Source organism: Lucilia sericata, unplaced genomic scaffold (assembly GCF_015586225.1).
Source record: "Lucilia sericata isolate MDLA Ls3-8-SP2 unplaced genomic scaffold, ASM1558622v1 Contig000381F_arrow, whole genome shotgun sequence".
NCBI lineage: Eukaryota > Metazoa > Arthropoda > Insecta > Diptera > Calliphoridae > Lucilia > Lucilia sericata.
Genome location: NW_023994400.1, coordinates 55626 through 78360, shown reverse-complemented (window position 1 = coordinate 78360; position 22735 = coordinate 55626). Strand labels below are relative to the sequence as shown.

The 22735-nt window shown below is 30.1% G+C and overlaps 1 protein-coding gene across 13 annotated transcripts in view; it reads right to left on the bottom strand.

Annotated features, from left to right (window-relative positions):
- The window catches only part of LOC119604301 (peripheral plasma membrane protein CASK), a 172931-nt gene that overhangs the window by 126288 nt on the left and 23908 nt on the right, over nucleotides 1-22735 (bottom strand). For 5 of the 13 annotated variants that reach the window (XM_037956841.1, XM_037956845.1, XM_037956843.1 and 2 more), the window contains exons 4-10: nucleotides 21298-21424; nucleotides 12694-12771; nucleotides 9158-9515; nucleotides 8954-9076; nucleotides 8747-8894; nucleotides 8523-8695; nucleotides 8299-8460 (exon numbers count right to left, since the gene is read on the bottom strand). In XM_037956841.1, the coding sequence (XP_037812769.1) occupies nucleotides 8299-8460; nucleotides 8523-8695; nucleotides 8747-8894; nucleotides 8954-9076; nucleotides 9158-9515; nucleotides 12694-12771; nucleotides 21298-21424 (1169 nt within the window). Of the gene's footprint in view, nucleotides 1-8298; nucleotides 8461-8522; nucleotides 8895-8953; nucleotides 9077-9157; nucleotides 9516-12693; nucleotides 12772-21297; nucleotides 21425-22735 lie in introns of all 13 variants that reach the window. The other 8 variants (XM_037956840.1, XM_037956837.1, XM_037956836.1 and 5 more) reach the window with 2 other exon arrangements.

The following is a 22735-nucleotide window of genomic DNA, read 5'->3' as shown; positions in this document are numbered from 1 at the left end:
GAGATTTCTGCATATGAGCATTACTAATCTTTGTTTATAAACAAAAACTTGCAATCTTTTGCAAATTGGCGTTCGCGTACTTTTTAGGATATGGAAATATTTCTAATTGAAATCTTAAACCCTTCTAAAGTTGCAAATTAATGTTTTCTACTTTTGTTGTATCTGTTTTTAAAATTAATCGACCAAAAATATTTATCCTCCCTCTTCGATTCTATAAACCCGACATCGGCAGAGCGTAAAATTTTCTTGCCTCACTAACACCACTTCAGTTTTTGTGTTTGTATTCTTTGCACTGAAAGAAAAGTTTGTAACATTTTTTAGTGTTGTATAGTGTACTACTTTACAAAAAATGACAAAAAAACGTTACATTTTTGATTTTGTATGAATATATGTTAGAAAAAACTGAAGCATGAACTATTGCCATCGGCAACGCATTTATTTGCAATTTAAGATATAAGTTGAACCTTAATATTTACTTCGTGCAGTTAAAACTAAATAAATAATGGAAGATTTTATGAAATTTAAAAAATAATACATTGTTAAGTGTATAAAAATATCATCCACGATGTGATCTGTTTAACATCAGATATGGGCATTTCCATCGTGACGAACGTGACGGTCGTACGTTTTAAAGAGATGAAAAATATATATATACATATATATTTTTTAAAAATTCTTGTATTTTTATATAGGGCTTCAATAGCTCTATAACTGGTCGGAAGAAGAAATTGAAAGATCTTAATGGCCCTAAGATATAAGTAGTTAAAGTGCGTGACGTGATGTGACAGAAATAGAAGTTCCTTATTTCTTTTTTGACAAAAATGTAAAAATCTGCGAGTTTCTCCTGGCTATTTGGTTAAAACCTTTTTTATTGTAATTTGGAATATTTATTGATTGTTTTTCAGCTTTTAGAACTAAAAAATTGTTTTCAGATTTTTTTGTACAAGCCGTTATGTGTGACGTGACGTGACATGACGTGATGTGACAAAAATTTCCAATGATGAAATTTGCAATATTATTGAAAATTAATTAGTCCATAGATTTATTTTGGACGGACATTGTTGAAAGTTTTTGGAATCGGAGAAATATTTCGACAATTTAATAACATTTTAGTTGAAAATAGCTCCCGTATAAGAATAATATAAGAATTAACATTAATTAACATAAAACTTTTAAAAATGCTTATATCACCATAAAATTCAACACAAATAATTTTGACATACACAAAAATCGTTCATCCTAATTTTTTTAAAAATTGGTCCATGATTAGGCATAGCTTCCATACAAAGCCCACATTTGATATACCCATAAACTTAGATATATAACTAAAATTTCGCCATCCTGATAATACAAACACACAAAAAACTTTCAAATGTACAACTACTGACCCTTCTGATGATAATACAATAATCTGTCATAACGCCCATATAAAACCGATATCCGAAAATCACTTTTTTTCCATACATTTCTTAAAAATATCATTTGTTGAATTTCTGTGCTTTTTCTTCCACTTATCAACTAAAAAATCATAACTATCACCTAATTGAATAAATTGCATAAATATCACATCTTTTTAAATGACAATATTTCACAATTCGAAGGTTGCACTTGAGAAAATTTATGAAATGTGACGTGACGTGACAGACTTTGAAATTCTATAAAAAATAACCCCGCTTAGAATTAGTTTTTTTTTTTTTTTCTTTCAAATTGAGTTCTATATACTAAACTTGATTTAGATTCAAAGTTTTGAATACTTCTGAATGCCAACTAAAAAATTATCGGGATAAATCCTGTTTCAACGTGACGAACGTGACATTTAAAAGTCTATGAAAGAAAACCGAAAATTTGCCTTTTAAGGATTTTTATCATTTTATATTTGTATGTTTTAAGATAACTATTATTCCAACAAATATTTTCCGATAAAAGTCCATTTAAATATTAGCCTTTAAAATAATAAAAACTATTAAAAGCAAATGCTGCTAAAGGTGCAAAAATATGCCTGAAATATTATTGTAACTTTTAATTCCGATTTCTCATCATAGTGGTTAAGAAAAGCTTTGGGGTCTTTAGTTTAATAAAATTTTAATCTTTTTCTATAATAATAGAAGTTGAAATTTTATTTTTGATGACTTTTAGTTTTTGAGCCACGGTGGACTTTTCGGTGGAAATGCCCATATGTATTTCTCTGTGTGTATCTCAATCAAAAAACTTCAAAATTAAGAGAATGACGTACGTATGTACGTGTAAATGAGGGAAAACCAGAGAGCTCTTAAGGTGGATCTTCGCGTATGGCTGCTATAAACCTCGAAGCTCACATTTATTTTTCTCTTAAATGCGGTTTATATGACGTGTAAATCCGTATTCATATTTTATGGTCCCCTAAATTAATTATACTAGTTTACAACGATTTTGCTCGTGATATAAAACCTATATGAATTTCTTTATTTATTTGTTATATTAAAAAAACTAGGACATAGAATTTTTGAATTATTCATAAAAAAAGATGATAAAAAAGGGTTAAATTAGGAGGAAAAAATTGAATATTTATAGTTGTAGTTATTTTTTATATAAAAAATTTAATGGTCTTCCTTACAACACTCTAACAAAGGATTCCTGTCACGAAAATATTAAACATTACGTTGCAATAATCTTAAATCTTGGTGAATATATGCCATTTTTATCACTCACACTTCTAAGAGTTTATTAGAAAAAGTATAAATGAAAATGAAAAGTTTTTAATTCTGGAATAAAATGTCAATATTTTTTTTCGAAATTTATTTTTTTAATTTAAAAAAAACGTAACAAAACAATTACTAAAAATCGCGTAAAAAACAAAAAAGTGGTACAAAATGGGTTAAGAAAGTCCTAAATTTTATATTATTGAATTTTTTTCTGAGTTGTTTGTTAGGTTCCCAAAACAGGTGCAAGCACCCAAAAAACAATTCTCATTTTCAAATATTTTTCCAGCACTACTGAAGAAGGATGCTTAATAAAAACCACTTTAATTAACCACCGGACATAGCCCTTTCCAAAAATATGTGTTTCATTCCATTCGACGTATAGGAAAAAAATTGTTAATTAACCACCGGACATAGCCCTTTCCAAAAATATGTGTTTCATTCCATGAGCAAACAAAAAATATTAATTTGTAAACTTGTGTTATTAATTAGAACAATTATAAAAGATTTGGAATCGTTCGATAGGGCTTCTATTTCTCATTATTGACGTTTCATTAAAATTACTTATCATTGGATTCCGAAGTTATGCCAATTTTTATTTAGGTACAGAATGTATTTGACTAGACTACATATGAATGTATTTCAACAGAAATACATTTATAGTCTAGTCAAATAAATTTTTTAACGTGGATTAAAGTAAAATTATCAAGGACCAATCAATTTAATACTCCAAGTTGTAACTAAATCGAAGAAGTTAAAAATTCAAGTTGGTCGAACTCTCTGTGGAATAACCCTTTAGTGCTCGTTAATGTAAATATGTTATTAATGTTTCGTAATTCTTAAAAACTTGTTTAAGAATTAATTGAAACTTGTTTATTAATTGAAACCCTTTAGGGAATCTATAAACTTTAAAGACCATAGGTAGCAGCATCTGTTAGCTATAAGCGTTAAAAAACAAGTAAATGTGCTATATTCGGCTGTGCTGAATCTTATATACCCTTCACCATAGTGACTATATCATTATTATAGCAATAGCAAAACAAAAAGAAACAACAACAACGCTAAACGAAATAACCACACAAAACAAAATACACAATGCAGTAAAACCAACAGCATCCAAACATACGAAACGAAATACACAAAAACAAAATACACATTGCAATGAAACCAACAGACATCCAAACATACGAAACTGAATACACCAAGAAACAAAAACAATACACACAAGGCAATGAAACATACGAAACGAAATATTAAAAAAAAAAAAAAAAAGTAAAAACAAAATACACAACGCAATGAAACCAACAGCATCCAAACATACGAAACTGAATGCACCAAGAAACAAAAACAATATACAGAAGGCAATGAAACACACAGCCATCCAAACATACGAAACGACATACTCAAAAAAAAACAAGTAAGAGTGCTATATTCGGCTGTGCCGAATCTTATATACCCTTCACCATTGTGTATTTAAAAAATATAAATTTTATAAAATTTAAATTTATGTACCTATGTACATATTTAATTTTCCCGATTATATCATTATTATAGCAATAGCAAAACAAAATGAACAACAACAACGCTAAACGAAATAAACACTCAAAAAACAAAATACACAAGGCAGTAAAACCAACAGACATCCAAACATTCGAAACGAAATACACAAAAAAACAAAATACACAACGCAATGAAACCAACAGACATCAAACATACGAAACTGTACACCAACAAACAAAAACAATATACACAAGGCAATGAAACACACCGCCATCCAAACATACAAAACTGAATACACCAAGAAACAAAAACAATATACGCAAGGCAATGAAACACACAACCATCCAAACATGTGAAACGAAATACTCAATGAATAAGCAGTGTTGTTGTTGTTGCTTATTAATCAAAACATGAAAAAAAATTGTCTATTTTTATGAAATTTTCAGAGGTTGTCTCGGATTTTTGCTTATATCTCCGTCATTTATGGACCGATTTTGCTGATTTTAAATAGCGATCTTCTCGAAAGCATGTCTAACAGAATTATTGAAGATTCGGATCTCGCCGATATCTGGGGTCCTCTAAAAACTGATTTCAACAGACAGACAGACGGACATGGCTTAATCGACTCCGCTATCTATAAGGATCCAGAATATATATACTTTATAGGGTCGGAAAATTATATTATAGAAATTACAAACGGAATGACAAACTTATATATACCCTTCTCACGAAGGTGAAGGGTATAAAAAAAACAAAATACACAACGCAATGAAACCAAGAGATATCCAAACCTACGAAACTGAATGCACCAAGAAACAAAAACAATATACACAAGGCAATGAAACACACAGCCATCCAAACATATGAAACGAAATACTCAATGAATAAGCAGTGTTGTTGTTGCTTACATCAAAGCATGAAAAAATTGTCTTTTTTATGAAATTTTCAGAGGTTGTCTCGGATTTTTGTTCATATCTCCGGTATTTATGGACCGATTTTGCTGATTTTAAATAGCGATCTTCTCGAAAGCATGTCTAACAGAATTATTGAAAATTCGGATCTCGCCGATATCTGGGGTCCTCCAAAAACTGATTTCAACAAACACACAGACGGACAGACGGACATAGCTTAATCAACTCCGCTACCTATAAGGATCCAGAATATATATGTATACTTTATGTGGTCGGAAAATTATATTATAGAAATTACAAAAGGAGTGACAAACTTATATATACCCTTCTCACGAAGGTGAAGGGTATAACAAGTAAAAACTATAGTCGGGCGTGACTGATTACACCAGTTATTTGTATATCTAAATGTGTATTAATTTTAAAAGCAGAGTAAAGCATTTATGTTAAATTTTTCCTTAATTTCGATATACATATTTATGATAAAAAAAATGGGTGGAGGCTATATATGGGGGCTAGGTTCAAATATGAACCGATGCTAACAAAATTTGGTGGAAGAATTTTTGTTGACATTAAAGTTAATTATGACGATTTTCATTAAAATACACGTGTTTATATACGAATTAACGACGTTCAAGCAATTTCAGAGGGGACTTTACAAGTGAGCTAGGGTTAAATAAGGGCCTTAATCGACTCAGAAATTGATTCTGAACCGATTGATATACTGGAAAGTAGGTATAGGACCATTAATTCTATGCGTAACAAACATCAGCACAAATCCAATATACCCTTCCCTCTAAAGTGGTGTAGGGTATAATGAAAGATGAAATATCTAAAATAAAACGCAATGAAGTGGGTCGCATTTGTAGACCTTTGTTGTTATTTTTTTTGGGCAACAAAAAGCTAAAAACTGTATAGACAAATATTTTAATTGCAATATGTCACTAAAAATTATTTTTTTTTTTTTTTTTTTTTGGGCTAGCACTTTTTCCTGAATGTCTTGGAGCAGTATCAGATGAACATACGAAAGGTTTCAACAAGACACTTTACAAATAGGAAGAAGGTACAACGGAAAATGGTCAGAAGGAATGCTTTCGGACTATTTCTGCAAAAATGGAGGGTTGATTTCTAAATAATTTTGAAAAAATTATGATAATTTCATTCATATACATAACACAGTGAGACAAAATAAACGAAAATTGAAATACCTGAGAAGTGATACTATTTTTCTGAAAGGTGGATCCGAGTAGAACAAGAATATATTTTTGAAATTTGCCTCCTCCAAAATCTTGAGTTACGGGTAAAAAACCGGGTTGAATCTGGACCGATTTTTAATTATGTGTGGATTTAGAAAGCAGAAGCTGAGGCCTTTATAATGACATACATATTTAACGTTTAAGTAACCTGGAGAGATATGTGTGAATTTCATCAGCAAACATATTTTTATTTTAGTTTTGCACCGTTGACCAAGTTTGGAGATGTTTTTTGAAATTATTTTATATAGGAACCGTACTATTTATTAATTGATTAGAAAGCCATGTCATGACATGAGAAAAACGCAACTTTGTTTCTTGTTCTACTCCCAGGTATTTATTTTTGTCGCATAGTGTAATTTAATTTAAGCGTACTTAAATTTAACAATTACAAAAGTAGACATTGAAAGCATGTAATAGGGAATCTCTGGATTATGTCATTTGGAATTTCAACATGTCATAGGTTACACGATCACATCCACCAACCGATATTGACTTCCTGCTGTCTAAAACGTTATCCAGTTCAAATCTAGTTAGAAGAGAAGAGGGGAAAATCTGCATCCTAGAAAACTCAACCAGTGTGTTATCCGGAACCTGTGCCCTCAGATGTTGAAGATATGGTAAATTATTACCTTCATCCCATAAACACTGTCGAGAATTTGTTGCATTATTGACACTATTTACAAGTATTTGGCTGAGCTCATCCAACCTATGATGAAAGGAGTCTATATCCAGATTCTTCGGAAAGGGGTATTTTGATGCCTTCTTCCTTGCAGGTACTTTTAACCGAAACAAAGTAGATAATTCCTCATTCCACCAGTACATAGGATTATGATGACATGGAAACCTTGTGAGGAGCGGAAGAAATACTAGTCGAAAATGCCTCCTCAATCACACCAAAATCAAAAGAAAGATTACTCTTAGATACGTCCGAGAATAATTTGCGCTTGGATAGAAACGAAGTAGAGTTAGGGCTCGACACATCAAATTCTATTATAATTGAAAATGATGACTACAAGAAATAGCAAATTCACAATTTGAGAAGCTCAAATCTAGAACCGTGTCTTTGGTATCATCAAGCTGACGAAGAAATGTGGATGATCCATCATTCAGATACGTGAAAGCAGTCAGAAATCAAGCGATGAACTAGGTTACCCCGAGGGGAGTCGGAATAGTCTCCCCTATGAGTGGAGCGGGCATTGAAGTCACCAGAAATAATGACATTAGAAAATTTACCAACAAAAACAAGTAGTCTTTGAAATTCTGTAAAGCAGACAATCAAATGAATACTGTTGGAACTATTTAGGGGGAGATAGAGGTATACTAATACAAGAGTGGTCTTAAGGTTCAGGGCTTTCAGTATTAAGATATCTAGGTTAGTCCTAAAGGATACCCTAGAGACACGTATACCTTTCCTGACAGCTATAGCACATCCACCATAGCCATCATCCCTGAGTTTAGAAAATGTATCAAAATTCAAAAGTTTTCCCGAGGAGCTGGTATGACAACCCAAGTCTACCTTATTTTCTGCATTGACAGCGGTGGTTTATATACAGAAACCTCAACAAAAGAATGATCCCAAATGACACTAGTCGGAAATTCACCGAGAACATCGGCAAACCAGATCCACCTCCAGAGGGATCCCTACCACGAAAACGTTCAATAGATATAATGGGAACCGAAGAAATAATATTTGTTACCACACCTGGATTCGGAACCACTAAATCTACTGCAATCAGTCATTATGATATAAATAAGCGCATACCAGTGTAATTGCTTTTTTGCCTATTACCGTTTCTTTTTGTAGCGCAAAGAGTTAATGGCCATTATGGCTAGTGTTTTATAAATTATTTTTGGTTAATAATCATATCACTGACTAATTTTATTGTGGTGCTTAAATACATTAAACTTTTGAATCTAAAGAATCTTGCCGCAAAAAAGTTTTATTCTGTTACATACCTGTAAATGAGGTGAAACCAAAAGTAGCATTAATTCGTCCTTTAAGTATTTATTGCCGCCTATGGAAGATAACATCTCTATTACATCACGACTTCTCGCTACAGCATCTGCAGTTGGAGCACGGTTGGGAGAAACTACTGTGGAACTTATGCGATCAAACAACTAAATTACATTATAAAATTCGAGATTAAATAAATTCTAATTCATCAATTTTCAAGACTTACGTGCAACAGTTGGTGCAAACGGTTATCCCTTAACATATCACGCAATACGTCTGAATCCACATGCGCATCTTGTAGGGCGTAAATATCATCTAGACAATCCAAAATTCGTTGTACAGCTTCTATACCAGCCTCTTCATCAGCCCACTCATTTAAAATATCAGATGCAACCGGCACTGAAATTTTATTTTTTATATTTAAATCGCAAACTAACATTCCAAACTTACTAGAATCTGTATCGGTTCCAAAAATAGGATCTAAAGTTGTGCCACCGGCAATGGCCTGCACAGCTCCTTTTAATTTACGTCGTGCATTGTAACGTTTTAATTCCTCCACCGTATCAGCCAAGTGCTGACGTTGAAGTTTATCTCGATCCTAAATATATATGTATATTTATTTATTTTAATAAAAAGCTAGCTTTTAATATTGATTACTCTTATCCATGGATGTTCCAGAACTTGCGCAATAGACAGTCTGTGATGAGGATTAGCAGCCAACATTTTAGACACTAAATCTTTTGCTGATGCAGATATTGATTTCCATTCTGGCGCTTCAAACTAAAAATTAAATAAATATGTGTAAATAAAAATTCGTAAAGTAAAAATTAAAATAAGAATATTTAAATTATAAACACGTACTGTTAGTCTGCTTCTTGCTATTGAATTTTGTAACCGTACACCCGATCCCAGGAAAGGTAGTCGCCCTGAGAGCAAAACATGTAACATTACTCCAGCACCCCAAACATCACATCCTTTCCCATAGAGACGTCTTGTTACAACTTCTGGAGCCATGTAATGCGGGCATCCTACTCGACCATGAGTTTCTAAAGCTTCTCTACCTCCTGGCAGTTGAATGGCCGAACCGAATCCTCCCAATTTTACAGGTGCAGAGTTATCGACTGTTGCTAAAAGTGCACATGCTGGTCTAACATCTCGATGTAAAATATCATTTTCATGACAGTAGCGCAAAGCCTCTAGAATCTGACGCATGTAATGGCTGAAGTAGTAGACAATAGCTTTAATAATCTTGCACGTACACATCGACGCCTCCAAACTAAAAATTCTGAGTCGGTTTTCAACTCGCAAAATTAAAAATTGGTTTATATCTTGATACAACCATCATCAGGTAGAAACAGTAGGAAGAGTTGTCAATTTCTGCCTCCTTAAGTCAATATTAAGTTTTTTGTAAAAATACCTCTCAGGCGATGCGAATTAATGTAATAAAGGAATAAAGATAGGAAAGCAGATATACATAGATTTAACTTTAATTAACTGATTCGGAAAACAAATTGGGGAGCATTTTATTATAGGGTCAAGTCTGGGTTGGCACAAAAGGCTTTATACAATTATTAACTCGAACGTAGTGGATCATTGCATAACCCCGTGTCTATATTAGACAAATATTTATTATGCTAAACGTCAAATTGTTATCATGATAAAAAATTAGCAGGTACAGACTGCATTTATTAGCGTTATAACGTCGTTATGACAGTGTTGTCTAAACAATTGTTTAGACAACGTTGTTTTGATAATAAACGTCATTTTATTGTAAAATTTGTTTAGAATTTTGTTTTTTTGTGCAATTAAAATTGCTTTTTAACATACGTTTTAGTGAAATTAGTGTTTATTTACAAAATTTGCATTTAATTTTAATTGTTTTTATAAAATATAGCATTATTTCAATAAAATTATCTGTTAGTTGTCGTGATAAAATCAGCATTTTGTTATCCCTATGTATTAACATAAACAAAAAACTGAAAATTTTTCTGCCGACGTTTTGTCAAGTGCCGTGATAAATATTTGTCTAATATAGACAGGGGGTTAGGAGAAGGTTACCAGGGAGTCTTATCTCCTTTTCTATGGATACTAGCGGTTAACGGTATTCTAAGGCTATTTAAATCTAAAGGTAGGATGATCGTTGCCTATGCGGATAACGTGGTGCTACTGGTCAATAAAAAATTTCTATCATGGGCGAAAGATAAGAGCGTAAATCCTGGGAAAACGGAGCTGGTACTATTTACCAGAAGGTACAAGTTAGACAACTTCAGGCTGCCAAAGTTATGGCTTCGTATTAAGTTTATCTACTCTAGACTTCGGGGAAACAACTCTGATAGAATTTCCAATCAGGGATGATTGTCTTGTATCCGATAAAAAACGCAGTCTAAGGATTCTGATAGGGATGCTAACGTGTGTGTAGTGTTTTTATTTCTCTGTTTTTGAATCTTCACTCTTTGAAGGGAACCATCATGGACCTTATGGTATCCGAGTAGATGTGCATCTTTTTATGGTGCATAATCCTTAAAAGCCTAAACCAAAACCTAAAATATATTTTTTTATTTTTTTCGTGGTAGGTCCATTAACACGCATCTTCAAAAGGATGTTAGGGACATTCTAATGTACATTAGGGTTTCCCGTGTATATTGGAGATATAGTTGAACTGAGGACCGTTCCAAAAAAAAAAATAAAAAGTATTTTTTTCAATACAATAATACGCATCGATTGTGAGTTACTCCTACATGAGATTTATAAAAACCATGTTCCTCGGGAGACTCTAATGTACATATTTTTCTTTGTAAGTTTTGAAAAAACGCGATTGAATTAAGCCATATTTTCACATTGTATAATTAAATCGAAATTAAAAACCTAAAAGCAAGTTATACTAGCTTTACGCGAGTACACAAGTAATATGATCTGTCACAATTTTATGTAGAAGAGTACGGATGGAATCGTCTAAATGTAATCAAACCATCTCACATTGAGAGAAAAGTTTTACATCTCTCTTCATTTTTTGATATGATTAAAAAACAAGCAAGTCGCATTAGATCAGGGACCAGTAACAGTGACCAGGGACAGTAAACCATAGGAAAGGAAAACAACTGTTTTCATCATGCTTTGTTTTTGTAAATGTAAATCATTTCATTTTACTTTTTCATTATATGTAAAATGTGTTTGTGTGAAGGGGGCTTTATTATATGTTTTATATAAATATTACTTTTTCTAAACAAGAAAAATAAATAATTTGCAACACTTTTGCATTTTTTTACACTATCTTAAAGAGAAAATAGCCAAAAAAGTAAATTTTTTCTTATAACTTCTGAACGGATTGGGTTATCTGGACAAAATTTTATTTCTCTGTTTTTGAATCTTCACTCTTTGAAGGGAACCATCATGGACCTTATGGTATCCGAGTAGATGTGCATCTTTTTATGGTGCATAATCCTTAAAAGCCTAAACCAAAACCTAAAATATATTTTTTTATTTTTTTCGTGGTAGGTCCATTAACACGCATCTTCAAAAGGATGTTAGGGACACTCTAATGTACATTAGGGTTTCCCGTGTATATTGGAGATATAGTTGAACTGAGGACCGTTCCAAAAAAAAAATAAAAAGTATTTTTTTCAATACAATAATACGCATCGATTGCGAGTTACTCCTACATGAGATTTATAAAAACCATGTTCCTCGGGAGACTCTAATGTACATATTTTTCTTTGTAAGTTTTGAAAAAACGCGATTGAATTAAGCCATATTTTCACATTGTATAATTAAATCGAAATTAAAAACCTAAAAGCAAGTTATACTAGCTTTACGCGAGTACACAAGTAATATGATCTGTCACAATTTTATGTAGAAGAGTACGGATGGAATCGTCTAAATGTAATCAAACCATCTCACATTGAGAGAAAAGTTTTACATCTCTCTTCATTTTTTGATATGATTAAAAAACAAGCAAGTCGCATTAGATCAGGGACCAGTAACAGTGACCAGGGACAGTAAACCATAGGAAAGGAAAACAACTGTTTTCATCATGCTTTGTTTTTGTAAATGTAAATCATTTCATTTTACTTTTTCATTATATGTAAAATGTGTTTGTGTGAAGGGGGCTTTATTATATGTTTTATATAAATATTACTTTTTCTAAACAAGAAAAATAAATAATTTGCAACACTTTTGCATTTTTTTACACTATCTTAAAGAGAAAATAGCCAAAAAAGTAAATTTTTTCTTATAACTTCTGAACGGATTGGGTTATCTGGACAAAATGTTTGCAGTATGTATTTAATTTATATAACGTAGAATTTAAAAATTTTAAAATTTAAAAAACAATTTAAATACTCCTATATATATTTAGTTTGTATGCGTCGATGTACATATAATGTATTTTTACAACTTACCAGGCAACAGCTTCACTATAAACAAATCCCGCCACTGCCCTTCGCACTACTTCGAAGCATAAATCTGAACCTTCCATGCTTTAAAAGAAAAAAATTAAGACTGTTTTTATATATTTTTCTACATGTATGTATATATATACAGTGGTGGAAAAAATAATAGAAATGACTTTATTTTGTGGTGAAAACAAAATTTTATCAAAAACTATCCTTTAGAATTTGATGATTAGTATCTCAAATAAAAGGTATTTAACGCTTCGTTTATATGATATATATTTTTTATAGATTGTTTTGCTCCATCGTATTTTATTGGTATTCAAAAAATTTGCGCAATGCCATTGGTTCAAATCATCACTTTTTCAGTGCGAAATTAAGATCGACAAAATAATGAAACTCTTTAAAGTCTAAGATGGAGCATAGGCATAAATAGCTATGTATATATATTAACAAATTTAAGCGATAACAACCAAAGGGTTAATTACCTCTGTCTATAATTAAGATGACTTACATAACACAACATTTTTCATTTTGGAAGGACTTGTCGAACTCGCGAAAGTTTTTTACGAACTAATTTCCATCGTGTGGGTCTTTGCTTTCAAGAAGCGTTTGCTACTGCCTGAAATAATAAATAAGTTTTTATACACATTTTTTTCCTTCTTCCTACTGCAATTTTCCATTTTGTTGCTAAGAAATTACGAAAATTCGGACCTATGAATACAGTAATTCCTTGCAAACACTATGGATAACAGGATGACAAAAACACATGTCTGATAAGGACATCATCCTTTGCGTAGTTCTTTAATCAAATTTTAAAATGCTTATAAGGTAGCACGCTAGAAAATATTAAATTACTCAAAACGCGCAGAAATGCGCAATTTCGGGTAAAGTGAAACTAATTCCCAACATTTCAGGTTATTCATTTCTTCTTAATTTAGGTTTAACAAACGTTAACGTTTACTTAAAAGCTTCATGAAAGCTTTCAAATGTACTATAGTTCAAAATTTTAAAATCAAATTCAACTTTTTCAAGGCTATTTTAAATATTGTATTTTTCGAAGTGAAGGAATATTATTTCCAATCATTTACAAGAATATATATATGTATTTAAACTATTGACACCTCTAAGTGCTATTCTTTTGACATGATGTAATACCATGATGTAATAAGTAAGGTGAGAGAGTTTGGGCAACAACCCCAACAAACACAATATTTTTTTTTTTTTTTTGTTGTTTAGAGTAGTGGTTTTGTCAAAATGAAATTTCTAAAATTAAAAAATAATAAATATTGGAAAGAAAATTTTTTGCGTATTTCACAATATTACCTACAACACCGTCGTTACATTTAAATTGTATTCGTAGCAGGACAACGTCTTATTGCTGCTTTATCTGAATTTCTTTATTTGAATCTGTTATTTTTTCATTCATAATTTTTGGTTTGAAATTTTTTCGTTTGAAAACACAAATTTAATTTTTATATTAGAATAAAAATAAATAAATTATTTTTGACATAACCCAAGCACTTTTTAGATAAACAAATAAAAATCAGCTGCCTTGACGATTTCACCTTACTTAGTGCATCCTGGAGTCTACAAAAGAAATTTTTTAAATATTTTGAAATGATGACTTTGACTGCATGCAGTAGAACAGTGTTGATCATTTCGGAAAAATTTATTGCGAATTTGAATATATTGGTGTATTGGTAATAGGATGATATCAAAAAATAAATTATATTCACTGTTCCAAAATTTGAATTTCGCACAGAAAGTTTAGTTTGAACTATAGTACATTTGAAAAAATAATAGAAACGGTTCATAGTATTGCAAAGGAGACATAAGATAAGATATCATAAAAGGCGTTTTTTTTTTTGTATTTAATGTTGAAATTTTTTTATAATAAATGAAGTTTTTAATATAAAAATATACTTTTTACTTATTTTATTATAACTATAATTTGTTCACCGTTTAATTCACCACATGGTTCCTGTCAGCTGGTTCAGGGGTCCCACATTCAAAATTTCTTAAATTAAATGAACAAAGAGTGAAAGATATTGCTTTACATTGTTAAATTTTATATAAAATTAGTATTTGAGAAGACTTTCAGCCGAAAAAGTTTTAGATCCACTTACAGATAATGGCAATCCACCGATTTTTCGGCCAAATTTCTAGCAACATTTAAATTTTTTGCAATTCAACCCGGTCTAGGAGGTTAAAATAAATAAGTCACTTTTAAATCTCCTGGAGCGGGTTAAATTGTAAAAAAATTAAATATTGGTGGAATTTTGGTCCTGAAATAGGTGCATTACCGTTATATATTAAGTAAAAGGTATATATATTTTTATATGAAGAAATTCATTTATAATTAAAATTTTATAAACACAAAAACTACCTTATGTCCACTATACAATACTATGAATCGTTTCTATTATATTTTCCAATGCCAGATTTTTTGAATACCAATAAAATACGATGGAGTAGAAAATCTATAAAATATGTATATCATATGAAAGAAGAGTTAAATACCTTTTATTTTAGATACTAATCATCAAATTCTAGCTGGCAGTTTTTGAGAAAATTTACTTTTTACCACAATATACATATGTATGGGGAATTTCATGTCAAGTGGCCCAACTCAAAAAATTGATTTTGACAAAATTTGCACTAAGGTTAGTACTATTGGATAGTAGGTCAGACTCTATTGGTTAAAAACTGCCGGACTTAGAAGGTCAAAGTTGGACATTTTGGTCATTCAGGGTTTTTTTTTTTTGGCTTAAAAGAAAGCTTATACAATTTCCTTGAAGGGCTTTATAGTCCCATAATGGGATGCGAGTGGGATATCTAGCAAAAAATATTTTTTAGCTCAAGAATAGAATTTTTCAATATTTGGCACTTAATTTTCCCCTATTTTTTCAAAATGGACGTTTTTGTTGTATTTTTTTTTTTTTTTTTTGCTCAAAATAAAGCTTAGTCCATTTCCTTTAAGAACTTTGTGGTCACTTAGTGGGATGCAAGGGGCATATGTGAAAAAAATAATATTTTAACGCAAAAACTTTGCTTTTTTTTTGTATATTAGACCGACTCACAAGAAATGGTGATTGAGTTACCCCCCTCAAAATATTCTCTGTTATGTAATATGATGTTAACCAAAATATTTTGGGTTTAATATTGTCCGTTCGTGGGCTGGACAGTAAAAAGTGCAACAAAAACGTCCATTTTGAAAAAATAGGGGAAAATTAAGTGCCAAATTTTGAAAAATAATTTGTTGATAGATATCCCACTCGCATCCCATTATGGGACTATAAAGCCCTTTAAGAAAATTGTATAAGCTTTCTTTTAAGCAAAAAAAGGGTCCATTTTGAAAAAAATTTAAATTTTTTTTTGGTAAGAATGAAAATAGCTATCTGAACAGGTGAAAAGTTACACACATTTGAATAAAACCCAGTATGTCCGATTTTCAACGTTGGGTCACTTGACACGTGACAGAGCAATTCATATTTGCACATACCATTTATAAAAAGAATAGTTCCAAATGTGAGCGCATTGATCGTTATAACTCTGGGTTTTTACCAATATTTTATTCGTTATACATCGTTCTCTACATATGTACATACAGGTGAAAAGTTACACACATTTGAATAAAACCCAGTATGTCCGATTTTCAACGTTGGGTCACTTGACAAGTGACAGAGCAATTCATATTTGTACATACCATTTATAAAAAGAATAGTTCCAAATGTGAGCGCATTGATCGTTATAACTCTGGGTTTTTACCAATATTTCGTATATAGTTCTCTACATATGTACATACATACATGCATGCATGCATACATACATACATACATACATACATACATACATACATACATACATACATACATACATACATACATACATACATACATACATACATACATACATACATACATACATACATACATACATACATACATACATACATACATACATACATACATACATACATACATACATACATACATACATACATACATACATACATACATACATACATACATACATACATACATACATACATACATACATACATACATACATACATACATACATACATACATACATACATACATACACACATACATACATCTGATTGACTCGGTATGCCACAAAATTAAAATATAGAGAAAAATTACTTTAAGGTTTTACACCATAACTGCGTTAGAAAATAATTATTGATTCAAAATTATAGCGCATTTTAATTTAAATTGGCAATAATATATTCTTATATGAAATGTTTATCAATATTGCATCTCGGGATGATAAAATACTTCTGCCCCTATATTTTAAGACCCATTTATATACATATTTTCTACAAAAGGTTAAAATTTACTGATCCTAGTATTTTCATATCCTTAAAAAAAGATAATTGACCAAGAGAAAGGATGCTAAGACATGCACATGTGCTAACTGAAACAGCACCAAGAAAAATGTTTTTAAAATTCTTTTAAATGGTAATTGTAATTTCAGTAAATGGAAATTTTATTTTCAGAAAATGGAAAATAGAGGTCAATTCGAACGAAAACTATTATTTTCATTTAATTAGTATATAAATTTGTTATCAAATCGATGTAATACGATATTAGATATTAACGGATTAGTTCTTAAATTTTTTATATTATATGTGAGGTTTAGCTTGCGTAGAATTAAGCATATTCAGATCACAGTAATGATGTGTTATTATTCCATAGATAATTATTAAACATTAGAAGCAAGTTTTTTAAGGTTTTATGGTGAAATTTGATAAAATTATTACAATTTGTATCATCACAATCTTAAATCTGCCAAAAAGCGACCCATGTTAGAGGGTCAGGCTGTTGTTTACATGGGAAAAAAAATTTTTAAATATCATTTCAAAGTTATCTCCAATGTCACTAGATATAATCCTCATTAAAAAATTGAACTATTGACCAATTAGGGGCATATTTTGACATAAAGTAATTTACTAGTACTACAAGACACATTTCAGCAAAAATAACCAAAAACAACTGCTTAATATTTGTCACTTCAAATTAAATAGGATTTAGAAGCATAGACAACTGACCTTTCATAATAATAAGTTGCATTTTTTAAATTAATGAAAATTTTTCAATATTGTTTCAACTTATTTCAAAGAGTGCGCTATAATTTTGAAACAGTTTTTTATGGTTAGTTTTGTATAAAAAGCTCTATTACCGTTATTTTGCCGTCTTACACCGAATTTTGATACTTTTTACATAAACTGGACTTCGTTCTTGAAATTGCCATCAAACATGTTTTTCTAACTTAATTAATTGTAATAAGATAAAAAGAATAAAAACCTAACACAATGTGCGCTATATTTTTGAGCAGTACTTCATGTTATTTGTGGTGAAAATTCTACTACTTTTTCCTAACTTTTTTTGGTGGGTGGTATTTGTACATAAAATCAGTTTTCGATATCGAGTGGCATATGATGTTACTGCAGCAAGCTCTTCAAATACAAAACAATTATAATTTAAAACATTTTTTTAATAAAAATATTTACAATTACTGCTAGAAACTCAAATGTTCATAAATCTTGGAGGGTATCAAAAGAAAGAGGAAGAAATATCCATAAGAAATTTCATCCTTTCATATACAGTGTCGGACAAAACTGAAGCACTTTTAATTGTTAGGAAAAATCTCAAGAAAATTATAAAATAGAAATTTCTACTTAACAATGATTCATTTAAAACGATATGCTTATTATAAAAAGTGCTAAGAACTTAATTATAAATAAAATATAATAAAATAACTATAGTACAATTAAATTGTACTGCATTGATCATAAATAAATAAAATGTAAGTTAAAGTAAAATAAAGTAAATTTATACGATTTTATAAGTAATTTTAGATAATTTGCTTTCGCAGTGCTCTTTTATGGCTCTTAAAAAGAAAATTTATTGTTAATCATGTTAATCTATAATTTCGCAAATTTTAAGCCTTTGATAATCATATTCCTGTTGATCTCTCCATTTTAGTGACATTATCTCCGCTGCATAGTACATCACTACATTTTGCAAGACATTTTCATACATAAAACGATCCTTTATTTATTATATATTTACAAAATTGTCCAATCCCATTGCGTGGAAAACATCCCCACACCACAATATTACCCCCTCCGTGATTTATTTTTACTACAGTATACCGTTAATGATCTTACTGGCCTAGAATCTAGCTTTAAGCCAGCAAAATCATTTAACTTTGATTCATTAGAAAAATGTTAATTGTATAAAATTTTGGTCGAAGTACTCCTCTGTCAACTCAGTTCTAGCCATTTTGAATTTTGGTCAAAAAAAAGGCGTTTTTACTTTAATATGACCGGAACCAATTGACCGGAACAATTTTCATCACAACTAGTAACCCAAAGTGCTTCAAATTCGGGAGAAAATACTATGAATTTTACATTAGCGTGTCATTGGAGGGATGTTTCTCATTTTTGACAACTTTGAACTACATCTACTAGGCTGACTTCCAAAACGTCAGTTGCTTTGTGTACGAACAAAGAATAGTGTTTCATAATGCCGCAGTACAAAACATTGACAATGCATACTGTTTCAAAACGTCATCGACAAGTATTAGAAACGCAGCGAAATGACAATCACCGAATCAGTTTTAAAGTTGATGTTTGCTGAAATTAGGTGTGTTCGCGTACTTTCCAGTAAAAAAATATCCAATCACTTTATGATAGAGAGTAATTTTTAATTTACTCTCAATCAAAAAAATATCCAAAAAAATACGCGAACATCAAAAACAAACAACAAACAAAATATGATTTTTCTTATAAATAAAAGGATATTTAAAGTTAACAAAACACGTAGTATCATTAAAAATATATAATTGCTTTAAGGGCACTGGCACACGTTCAATATATATTGATCAATATGAATCACGACCCATTTTAATAGTTTGATGAATACCTCGGCATGCTACACGTTCAATATTTATCGCGTCAGTATTTTCATTATTTCCTGCTACACGGGTCGTTCGATGATAACAAGAATGTCGCGAAAACTCCAAATTCATACAAATTTAGAAAAAATTTATTATCTTTTATATTTTTTATTAACATTTAAAAAAATATTTGACTTAGTTTTTTTTTATTTTATTTATTTTTCCGAATTTTACAAATATATCGTGATTGATATCACAAAACATGCCACACGTTCAATATTTATCACGTGATCCATTATAAATATTGATACAAATTTTGGATTTCAGAAAATTGGGGTTTTCTGTGATATGGAACACGATCCGTCAATATTACATGCTACACGTTCAATACATATCACAATACAGCAAATATCACGATATATATTGAACGTGTGACACTGCCCTATAACTTTGTGTTACAAACATATTATTAAAATAAAAATTTACACAAAATCGCTAAGAGAAAGACACTCTATATTGTTTTAAAAACGCTAGATTGTCAATAGTTATTATGATTTTTCACAACAAACAAACTCTTTTAAAAACTAATTTATGATAAATAAAACTAGAATAAATCTAATTACAAATATTTTTTTAATATTTGTGTGTTATTAATTTATATATTTCCTTCTAAAAAAGTAAAACTTACCAAATTTTCATTTTCTTTGGTTTGTTTACATATTCATTAATAAACAATATGTTGTGAACATATATTTTATATTTTTTACTGGGGAAAAAATATCCAGTAAAATTAAAAAATTCTCTATCAACGAACTGTCATTTTTATCGCTCTCTTACTCTCTCGTTGCAAGTTTTCAAAAGTACGCAAACGGAATCTAGTAACAATTGTTACAAATTGCTACAAATTATCGAGTACGCGAACAGACCTATTATTTACTAAAACTACACAAACAGCTGACTTACTGAACACAATACTTTGCATCTTCTATATTTTAGAACGTGAAAATAAACAAAGCATCGTTGCAATGTTTGGTACGTTTTGGAAGTCAGCCCTAATCTTATTTTTTAAAAGCAGCAAAAATCCGATATTTGGATGTCAAAAGTAAATCACATTCTTTCAGTGACACGCTTATGTAAATTTAATTTGTTTTTCATTGATTCATACTTAAATTTGTTAAGAAATATATGAACAAATAAAATTAATGGTAGTTTTTTTGTAAGGATTATAAATTAACTTTATAATTATATATAATTATTACTATTATTATTTTTTTTTTTTTGATCTACAAAAACTCGAACAAATTTGACTGGTCCCCCGGAGTTCGTTCTAAGCGGGTTTGGCTGTAATAACCATTTTTTATTTCACTGTGTTTTATTTGTATCAATTAAAAGTTTGTTCTTTAGTTTTGTCCGACACTATAAAAATACAATTTATTGGTATATAATACAATTAATGTTAGAAAAATACTGGAATTACTTTTTGGACTTTAACAAGACCATAATAAATTTAAAGATACATACATATATAAAATTTTAAGAAAAAATAATACAACAAAATAATCCACTGGTATTTGCTCACTTTTGGAACTTACATTTTTTTTGCAAATGGTATGTATGTGGACACCATCGGAGAACCTTAGACTGTAATTTAAATAAATAATAACAATAATAATAACAACTTACAATTCGAATACCATATAGAGCATGCCTTCGGAACTGTACGTCTCTAAAAGCTCCACTATGTGTGGATGTTTCAGCATGTGACATATTGTAGCTTCACGTTTCAAATCTGCAACAAGTATATTTTGTTCTATATATATTTATAATATCAGTTTTAAAATGACACAGTACTAAACTAAGAAACACTACTAAAATCGCTCTAATTGGAATATATATTTTAAAAATCCGACAAAATTTAAGATTTTTCGTAAAATAATTAAAACAGAACGGAAAAGTGATTTTGTTATCAGTTTATGGGTACCGAATAGGACCTTTAAAACATTTGAACAGATAGACTGACAAAGACTCAGAATATCGCCCATTTACAACTAAAGGTTCATGACTCCAAATTGGCTTAAAATATTTGAATGTAGCATTCTTTATCATTAAATCATTGTCTGAATTTTCTTCTTAAGCTTAGTTCCTTGGTTTAACATACCATTAAATATATTCCCAGGATAATTAAATTCTTAATAATATGATTTCTAAAAAGAATGAATATTCTATTACAAATTAATACTACGTTCACACCTTTAAAACATTTGAACAGATAGACTGACAAAGACTCAGAATAACGCCCATTTGCAACTAAAGGTTCATGACTCCAAATTTTCTTATAATATTTAAATGTAGCATTCTTTATCATTAAATCATTGTCTGAATTTTCTTCTAAAGCTTAATTCCTTGGCTTTACATACCATTAAATAAATTCCCAGGATAATTGATTCTTTATAGAATGTTTTCTAAAAAGAATGAATATTCTATTGCAAATTAATACTATGTTCACACGTTTGTGTTTTTTTTTTTTTTTTTTTTTTTTTTGAAACGCATCATGTTTTTTTTTTTTTCAAAAAACACAAATTCGACTCGTTTTTCCATACATTTCTCATGTTTCAATTATTATTTGATAAATCGCCAATTATATTTTACGACACTAGGCCACAATTTGTTTACTATGTAAATGACAACTCTTGAAATTTCCTTTTGGTATTTTTCTCCAAAAAATAGAAAGAAATTGGTGCTTGTCAGTTGAAAAAAATGAAAAGAGAATTTCTTCTATATTACAAATATGAAAAAATATAATAACCCATCGAACAATTTTAGGAGGTAATTACCAAAAGTTAAAAAAAAATATATATTTTTGCGTATCAAAAATTATACATATTTATGAATAAGTGTGATGAATTCACACAGATCTCGTATGTGAGGAGAGGGATATGTTATTGTTGTAAAACAATGTCATAGTCTTATTTTATTATTTTTTAACATTTCCCTCTTTTCACAGACGAGTTCTGTGTAAAATCAACACACATGAGAGAACTTTCTTCTTTAACAATACCTCAAAACATTTTCGCGAAAATATCAGTATAAAAGGACTTGCAAGATATTTTTTCACAGACAT